Source organism: Montipora foliosa, chromosome 1 (assembly GCF_036669935.1).
Source record: "Montipora foliosa isolate CH-2021 chromosome 1, ASM3666993v2, whole genome shotgun sequence".
Taxonomy (NCBI): Eukaryota; Metazoa; Cnidaria; class Anthozoa; order Scleractinia; family Acroporidae; genus Montipora; species Montipora foliosa.
In genome coordinates this window covers 33023360-33033359 of record NC_090869.1, presented here as the reverse complement: position 1 = coordinate 33033359, position 10000 = coordinate 33023360, and the positions used below count along the sequence as shown (strand labels likewise).

The window sequence follows — 10000 nt, the reverse complement described above, 5'->3', positions numbered from 1 at the left end:
CAATGTCGGAGGGCGAAGTCAGCGAAGAGCAGTTTCATGTTTTAGAAGGGGTTGTTTACTTCGTTGATCCTAAATCTCCTGGATCTTTCAGTTTTCTTGGGAGAGAACTCTGGGACATGTGGACGCTGCAGGTGACTTGGGATGTCCTGTTGAAGTCGTTGAAAGCAACAGGAAGCGTCAAGAAGAAGAAAACCAGAAAGACAAAGACGATGAACAAGAATCTGAGTACGACACAGAATCTGAAAGCGAACTTCCTGCAACTGTAGACAGTGACCTGGAGGACGAAATGACTTTTCTCCGAGCTGTAACAACTCGCAGTGGACGAACTATTCGCGTTACATCAAAGTTCTTTTAGCTTTTTCGTTTTCACCATGTTCACTGTACTGTACTGAGAGGACAGAGAACGAGTAACACGATAACATAGAAGGTCAGAGAACAAGACCTAAAGTTGCTGATCGTCCTTAGACTTGATCCGGTGCTCACAGACCTTAAGCTTTAGACAGAGAAAATAACACAAACAGCGGTGATAAACATTGTATTCCAACGCATTTTTATAAAACTTGACGTCTCGTATGCTACTCAACACACATTTTCAAAAGTGACCGTTACAATTTTTAAAAACTATATATATATCGTAAACAATAGGGAGCTATGATGGCCTAAGAACAAGAGTTTAGACAGAGTCCGACACGCTAGCCAGAACACCACCATGCCACTACCTTTAGGTGACTTAAACCAATACAAATATATATATATATGGTAAGGCCATAACCCCCCCTTACGGCCCCTCAGCGAACGTAGCCACCTCCCGATAGATGGTGCCGTAATTGGTTTGTGGGGCTTTACATACGAGATAAACAACGGATCCACATTGGAAGAGGGAAAAACTGAACGAATCCCACGTCTGGCTTTAAGTACGAGTGCAATGTCTCAACCGCGAAGAGTCTGGAGTTGGAAGGAAATCGAGCAAAAAAGGCCTTCGGATTACAGGTGATTACAGGTAAGTATCTGAAATGACGGGGTGCTTGCCATATTGTCAGACGACAGAAATCCAGGGTGCCCAGAGGCTTGCCAACTGGCGAGCACACATAGTTGGAGTTGAGATTGCTTTCATGCAAAGACATTTCACTTCTAAAACTTTCTCCTCGAGGAGGCTTAATGTTTCTGCTGTTGAGCCGATTACAAACCTCAGGAATTTTATTACTTGAGTCGGGATTAAATAAGACTTTTCTCGGTTTACTGTGAAGCCTAAGTTTTTCAAGAGTGTAACAGCCAAAGAGGTGTTCCTCTGTGCTTCCTGGAGAACCAAGGATACGGAAGTCGTCTGGATAAAGGATCATACGAACGCCCCGTTTGCGTAAGTATGCGTCTAGTGGTTTTAAGAGTTTGGTAAAAACCCTTGAAGCAGTATTTAAGCCAAAACAGAGGACTTGAAAGACAAAGCATGTGTTTTTCCACAGAAATTGCAGAAACGTCACGGAGTCTTTCTGGACTGGGACCGAAAGGTGAGCGTCTTTCAGGTCTGGGGTGGTCATATAGTCGCCTCTTTGAAGGAGGGACTTTATGTAAGAGATGTTCTCCATCTGAAAATTCTCCACGAAGTTCTTCAGGAGGTTTTAAGTCTCTTACAGTCCTTTTTGGGGATTAGGAATAGACGACTGAAAAAACCCTCTCTTAAGGGAGGGATCTGTTTGATTGCTCCTTTGGCAAGGAGCTTATCCACTTCTGCATCTATCAGGTAGGTGTTTTCTCTCCGAATCGTAACCGGTAGAGAAAACTGAACGGGTTTGCAACGCAACGGAATCTTGTAAGCTAAATCAATGCTCAGAATTTTTGGGATCGGAGGTTATGCTCCTCCAGTTGTCTATGAATGAGTTGATTCTTTTGCTTCGAGTCTGGGGACCCGAAAGGAACGCCCGTTTTTGTGCGGTTACTTAAATATGTATTGTACGCGCCAGACGAGGGCTTATCCCTGATAGGAGCACGGCTAGGCCCTGGGCGGGGGCGTTGATCCGGTCGTGAAGCTGATGCCAAGTTCTTAGCGAGGCCTCTGGATAGGTCAGCTTGCTTTGACGAAATTGTTGGAAAGTCATCCCCAAAATGCGGCTCGCATTAGGAAGAGACTGGTCAGCTAGGCCAATTGTATCCGTATTTACGGCCGCGAGGATTTTGTTTCTTCTCAAGATTGAGAACTGGCAATTTGCAGAGCCCAGCAAGCAAAGGGACTGTTCCACAATTGTTAGAATGTCCTCTAGGGGAATAATTTTGTTAGATGTTAAACAACAAAAGGGGGCAGTTATGTTCAGCATGGCCCTCTGCACAGCGGCTAGCATGTTCTTGTGTATATTTTCGAGACATAGGTGGGATAACCTGATTTAGGATAGAGTTATGCAAGGTGGGAGAAAATAAACAATCCACAGACGGAATGGAGTAGTTGTCAAGAATATCACTTACTTGATCGCAAGATAACTTCCTACGGACGTTTTTTTTGCAAGAAGGCGGTAAAACTCGCCTTTGGTTCCCACGGAGAGTGCTGAGAATCAGGATCATAGAGATCAGTGCCATTTTGGGGGACGGTTGTCCCGTTACTTTGATTTCCAGCATCGCCGAAAGGTATATTAGCCTCATTTTGGGGTTCACAAACCCCGGTCGGTGGCTCACAGACGAGTTCACGCTCTTAATTGCTTCATGGGTAATCAGGGCAACATGGCGGGAAATTTAAAGGTTTGTATGGAAAAAAGCAAAATATACAGTACATGACTCTACTTTATAGATTTTCGCCTTCATAAACCAAACAAGTAAGAGATGAACTAGACTTGGTATCCGTTCTTTGGAATTCTTAAATATTACTTTTTCTGTCTCCATACATTTTCTGTAATCTTGTGCCTTTGAAATTACAGTAAATGTATGGCAGAAACTCTTTTTAATAAAATATTTTCTACAATAGTCATTGTCTTCAAATTTATTTCTGCCGCACTTTTGAGCGCATATCTTCTGTTTTGAACTTCCTTACAGGCCTTTGAATTTCTCTGATAACCATTATGCACTCAAGAACGTGAGCTCATTAGACGAGTTGGTGGCTCATTAGCCTGAGATGGTGCCCTAAAAGCCGTAACAGAGCCCTCTTGGTCGGACATGAGGTCCTCATCCGAGTACGCTAGCACAGAAAGTGCGTCATATGCCACGCTCAACTTTGGAGGCCGGCTTTCCCACCGGCAGGTTTCCAGAGATGTCACTCGTGCATTCGTGGACTTTAAGTCCTCTTGGACTTCTTTCAAGGTCGTCAAAATGGAGGAAAGAGCAGACTGGTCTTCATCCGAAATCCTCGGGCGTTTAGGAGGGCTTGGTAAATGTAAACGCTCTGAATCTGCACGACGAGCATCATGTTTTGGACTCGAACGAGACCTTGATTTTTGATCGGTGTCGTCTTGACTTTTTCATTGTGAAGATCGAAGATTCGCTTCGTAAAGGAAAGGGACTACTCACCTGAAAGAAAGACGACTCGAAAGGAGCCTAGATGGGCCGTTAAACGACCAAAATATAGAGCCAAAAAAGGGGGTCACGACATTTACTTACCTAGCTGTTCCAAGCAGGAAAGATGGAGTATCACATGTCAGCGGCGCGATATAGGGCCGCAGGGAGTTATGGTAGTACGTCATATCTGTCCTTACCCTGGGGGTATGTTACAGAGTGGTTCGTAGAATAACAAGTGGGATTTTGAGATGTTTGGTCCTCAGATTTCTGTAGCATGTAATTAAATGCCAAAAAATGAAAAACAGCTCCGCCAGTCAACGGTTGGCTGCTTGTTTACGGACAGTTGACTTGGGGAGCTGTTGATCATTTTACCCAAAAAAAGGCATAAAAAGAAACAAGAGGTTCTTTCAGTCATGTCTGGAACAACTTTTACTTTTCCCTCTTTTTCTTATTAAAAATTCCCCACATATATTATAACTTAACATGGTTTGATGCTACTCTGACTGGTTTGAATGCAACTTGCAAAGTGGCATAAACTCATTTGATCTTTAAACCAAAGTTGCAAATTGCAAGTCATTGCAGTTGTGAATCATAATTTTGTAAGTTTCATTCATTACCCTTCAAACCATGTCTAATTGTTACTTAAATTAACCTGGTTGCAGTCTGAACCTTGCATTATATATTTTTTTGCGCACATTTAATCAGGAACTGCTGAGCATACCTTTGTGTGCAAGTTGTTTCTTCTAAGGGCGTGACATGACCTGCTCGAAACATTTCCCAGCCTGCTTGAGCTATCATTACCCCATTGTCTATACAGAATCTAAGGCACAACCATATGAAATCAATGTAGGTTTGTAGAGCTAAATATGTCCTAATCATCCTCTGTTTATTCATTATACTAATTATTCATATAAGAGATTACTCTTCAAATTTATATGAAAGGCAAATGGCAACAGCCAAGATTTGTTTTCAATTGCCAAAACTAAATGAAACTTGTTTCAATTAGGCACATTTTTTGCCTGTGACTGAGCCATAGAAATTATCAAGTACTAAAAAATAGGAACAAGCACAAATAGCATAATTTTCATTCTTGTATCACAAGCAGCAGCCTGCAATTTGCTGTTAATGGCAAAAAGTATCTTGAGCTTTCTAATGGTTTATTTTTAATGGCATGAAAAATATTATTTTTTTACATTATTATAAAATACCTTATATAGTGCCCGTCATAAAAAAATCACTTCCTTTTTTCTTGAGATTTTGGAAGTTGGTTTGCTTCACACCGGACTGGCAAATTTTTGAGCTTTGATATTTTATCCAAAGGCCGTTTACTTTGAGTGTAAGGTTTGGATTTCATGGTCCGCCCTTACTCACGTTAAAAACTGACTGACTGGACCTCAGACGGTTGGATCCAAGGAAAAGTGATGTCAAAGGCTCACTAGCTTAAAATTTCGGCGTGTGAATGCAGCTTATTATACATGCAAAACGTGAGTTTAAAAGTCTAAAAGCCCAAAATTCGGGTAAAATTTAAGAATCCGATCCCACCAACGGCCAACACGTCGGCCAACGTGTCGGTCGTGTGTCGACCGATGTGTTGGCCAACGTGTTGGCCGACGCGTTGGTGGGATCGGATTCTTAAATTTTACCAAAATTCGCGTGCTGCAAATTAATTCTGTGGCATACACACACAATGCCTTCTTAAACTAGTGAGCCTTTGACGTCATTTTCTCCTCTATCCAGCTCTCTCAAGATCTTAAAAGTTAGTAATGGTGGACATTACAATGGAAAATTCCAGTTACAATAAACAAGTGTCTTTTTGAAATCATTGGTCACTTAGTGTTTAGTTTACATAGTTTTGAAATCAAAAGAAAAGTAAGATTGTTTTTTTTGGTCACTGGGCCACTTTAAAGGACATAATAAATGTAACCATCAAGTGTTCACGTCCAGAGGTTAATTTTGTACATAAGGACAAAAAATTGAGCACAAAGTTCACATAAAGGAAGTGAGAAATCTCTATTATTATCAATGCATTTAAAATAGTAGAACTTACCGTTCATCAGTGGCATAAAGTTTGGCTCCCCTTTCTTTTGCCATAATACCTGAACCAACAAAAATGCATTAAGCAATAGACAAAGAACTGTGGTGGCTAATTTTTTTAAAAATAAAGATAGTATTATTATTATTTTCTTTCAACAAATAGAACCACTAAATATTATTATAATGTTTTTACCTGACTGATAGTGCACAGTGTAATAATGAAGAAGGCTTTGGAAAAACATGCTCTGTGACGATTTTTGGAGTTTTTAGAATTTTTAGAATTTACGCTTAAATTTCCACAAATGTCTTGGAAATGTAATTAAAGACAATGTCCTGCTTTTTTTTTGGGCTGTTTCACGGTTGATATTCGAGAATTATCGTATGCAAATAACTCGCTTTTCTGTGCAGTGCTGTTTGTTAAACGAGAAACAAAAAGAAATCTTTTGTTTCTTTAAATTGTCCTGTACATGTATCTAGAACTTTTGGCTAATTTTTGTTTTGTCTTGTTTGAAAAAAGCTGCCTTGTCATGCATGTGTATAAACATAAAGATCAACGATCTTTACTTTGTCGTCCGTGAAACTTCACCCTTAATGAAACTTGACAATGACAAGGATGTTACCTCGAGTCAGTTACTAATATTGCAATGAAGTGCAAAGCAGGCCTGGGTTAAAAACAAAGGTTTTTTTCTCAGAAAACAAATTGATCAGCTAAACATGAAGCATGAGACCATACTGTTATTCTCTGAGACAATCTTTGAGATGAAACTTACCCATCATTTCTTGCAAGCGCTTGTTGCCTGAAAAAAGTAAGGTTCCCAGCAAGGAATACTTTTGTTGTCACCAGTATTTTTCTATGTAATGTTCATTTTGACTTCACTCAAAGTTAAAATCATACTGAAATTAATAATGAAAGCTCAAAGTCCTCAAACAATCAATGATCATTTTATTTACTTACATCCCACTCCACCAACGATAAGAACTTCATTTGAGCCACAGTGAGCCATTGCTCTTTCTGTTACAGAAACAGAGGAGACATTTCATTATAATAATTGAAAACTTTTTGGAGGGGTTCTTTTCAATCCCATTCAATTAATGAAGAACAAGATTGGTGTTGTCCTGCGCAGATGAGGTTCCCACAACCAAGGGAGCGACTTTGGACTTGGACCCACCCATCAGGCTCAGACCATCAACTAGACCATGTCCTCATCAACAGTAAATGGATCAACTCTCTTCAGAATTGCCGTGCATACAACTCTGTTGAACTAGACTCTGACCACAGGATTTTAAGTATCACTCTCTCAATCAGTGTTAGAACCTCGAGGGGAAAGCCGTGCAGTCGAGTCAAATTCAACTGGACCAAATTGCACGATTCCGCCATCAGAGAGCAGTACCAGATCGAGCTGTCCAACAAATTCAGTGTTTTGCAAGTTGCTGACAGTAGCATTCCCATCAGTCAGAGATATGATGCATTTGAAAATGCAGTCCATGAAGTGGCAGAAAGGGTGGTTGGGAAGCACCCACCTTGCGGTATGCCCAGCTGGGTATCAGACAAAACCATCAAACTGAAGGAGGGCAGGGACATTTAGCAAAAAGGGTATTCCTGCAGTCTCAAACAACAAGAACAAAAGTGGCATGGAGGAAACTCAACTCCTCCCTCAACCTCTTATACGAGAGAGACAGAACTGACACCCTCCATAGACAGAGCTCTGCACAGCTGAGGAGAAAGGTGACTACTCCATTGCAGCCAAAGTCTATAACAAGATCCTACTCAATAGAAACCGTAGTCACATCCTATACTGAGGAAGAATCAAGCTGGCTTGATCAGGAGGATTATGGAAGGTTTCCAAAGCAAACAACTTCCACTATGCGTGACCTTATAGATTTCAAAAAGGTCTTTGATTCTATTGATAGAAAAGTAATGTTTGCCGTACTGCAACACTATGGTATCCCAGAGAAAGTAATCAACGTCATCAGTGTCCTCTATAAGAACTCGAAAAATGTTGTCTCTGTTGATGGCAACATCTCAGCTTCTCAGCTTCAATGTGACCACTGGAGTTCTGCAGGGTGATGTCCTGGCACCATTCCTGTTTATAATCCTCATTGAATATCTTCTGAGGAGGGCCGTAGTTAATACAGACTCGGGGATTGTGACCCACCAATGGGTATCCCGTAGGCTATCAGCTAAAGCAATCAATGACCTGGATTTTGCTGATGATATCACTTTACTGGAATCCACAAAAGCAAGGGCCCAGGATCAGTTGTCAAAAACTCCATCAGCTGCTGAAGAGCTTGGTCTGACCATAAGCGTGCCAAAAACGGAATACATTTGCGTCAACGCTGACACAGGAGAGTCTCAGCCTCTTAAGGTATATGGTGAAAGCATCAAACAGATTCAGGACTTCAAATACCTGGTTCCATGATGGCGTCAAGTAGCAATGACCTCAAACGTCGAAAAGCTCTGGCATGGACCGCCTTCTGGAAACTAGAGCATCTCTGGCGTAGTTCGAGAACACCTGTTTCAATCAAGCTCAAACTCCTCAAGTCTTCCTGTGTGACCATCCTTCTCTATGGTTGCAAGTCCTGGGTGATTTCCAAGGATATGGAAAGCAAGATCAATTCATTTGCCACGTCATGCTACCGCTTGATCAGGTTCTAAAGACAGTGTCTACGAAAGTGCCAAAGACAAGGCCTCTGCTTGAGCAAGTGCGAACAACGAAGCTCAAGTTCCTAGGTCATATACTGCTTAAGCCTGAGGATGAGCCAGCCAATCTATACGCTCTATACTTCCCAACACATGGCAGACGCAAGCCGGGACAACAAAGTACATCCTATCTTCAGTACATCCAACACCTCCTTGGAGATGATGATGGACAGTTGACATCCAAGCAAATAGCCGACCTTGCCAACGACAGGAAGGGCTGGAGGAAGCTTACGATGATGATGATGATGATGATGGTGTTGTCACATTTAATAATAATTCTTATTATCCTTATCCCAGAGGACTGAAAAGGCTTACAATTTTGTAGGCAGCACATTTCTCTTTGGTTATCTAACACCTCTTTTGACATAGGTCTGGTACTCTACCGGCTACGCAAAGCGTGTTGTGTAAAATGTACATAAATTAGTCAAAGAAGGTGGTGGGCAATTAACATCCCTAAAACAGTTTGCATAAGATGGAAACCAGCAAAAGGCCAGATGGAATGAATCACAATACCTGTTGTTTCAATCAGCATAGCAAAAACTGTTTCCTGAAAGAAAATATGTACATGTAGCAAATTATGAGAAACAAAACTTTAAAAAATATAACTTATACTAAACATTCAAACTTGTTTGAAATAGTTTAAAACCAAAATTAACTTTTGCCAGCAGTATATGAGCCAAAAGAATACAGATTATGTAGGTTAAATCAGAGTAATGGTTGGCAAAAGAGAAAGTTGGCAAATGAAGAATTCAATTTTATTATTGCTTGCCTGTGCAGCAGTGACGGATTTAAACCAATTGAAAAAAATAAACCAAATTGAAGATAATTCATTAGGAACTCAGCAGTTTTAATTTAAAGAGCTAAACAGAGGATGAGTTTGGGACAAAAGGGAGCCTAAGCAATGACGACAACGACAGTTACGAGAACGCCATGAAAAAATTAAAGGATTAGTGAACAAAAACAATGGCGTTGCATGCCCTACACATGCATTTTACAGTTTGGTACTGTAACATTTCTTAGCCATTCTCAATGCACTACATAAGAATTTACCAAATTTAAGGTTATGTGGATGACGCAAGCACCTGACGATGAATTGTTTAATTTTCCCTCCAAACATCCACATAGAAACTTATGATGCCAAACGACTTGGAATAGTTGCAATATGATAATAATACAATTATAACAGGAAATAACATTTTTTGACAACGAACGTTCTCATACCCGACTTCGTTGTGCTTGCTTAATTAAAGGTCCCTAATAACATAACCATGCAGTGTTTCTTTTTTTCTCAAATACCAACAAAGCCAATGAATATTTAACAGACTTCTCACCTGAAGAGAAAAACATAAATCCTCTGGTGTACATTCTCCAGAGGCAAGAAGTTTAGAAGCCATACTCTGATTAAACAAGAAGAATAACAAATAGAATTAAATGGCATTTCATCAGTTGAGAGGTTCTATGACAGAAATACTATAAGGACTAAAATTCAGAAACCATACAAAATTACAAATAATAATAATTATTGGCGCATCAGCAATTCCTAACTTTGTGGATAATGAACCTGTCCCTCTTGAGAGTGAGTATAATGCCAGGAAATACTCCCTCGTCAATAGGGGCCAGTCCAGGGATAGAGGGTTAAAAGTTAATTCAAAAACTATTCTTTTAAGCCTTCCCTCCTAAGAATATCGGTAAGTTACAGATTTCACTCTGTCTATTATGCCAGATGATTTCACTCATCACTGGAGGCTGTTCAGAAAAGAAAGGCTTAACCCATTGACCCCTGAGAGTGAC

At 40.5% G+C, this 10000-nt stretch overlaps 1 protein-coding gene across 1 annotated transcript in view; it reads right to left on the bottom strand.

The window, feature by feature from the left end:
• The window catches only part of LOC137996916 (probable tRNA N6-adenosine threonylcarbamoyltransferase), a 22578-nt gene that overhangs the window by 7386 nt on the left and 5192 nt on the right, over positions 1 to 10000 (bottom strand). Inside the window, exons 7-12 of the mRNA XM_068842558.1 lie at positions 9541 to 9606; positions 8723 to 8756; positions 6464 to 6520; positions 6279 to 6305; positions 5522 to 5570; positions 4196 to 4294 (exon numbers count right to left, since the gene is read on the bottom strand). Coding sequence (XP_068698659.1) covers positions 4196 to 4294; positions 5522 to 5570; positions 6279 to 6305; positions 6464 to 6520; positions 8723 to 8756; positions 9541 to 9606 — 332 coding nt within the window. The remainder of the gene's footprint in view (positions 1 to 4195; positions 4295 to 5521; positions 5571 to 6278; positions 6306 to 6463; positions 6521 to 8722; positions 8757 to 9540; positions 9607 to 10000) is intronic.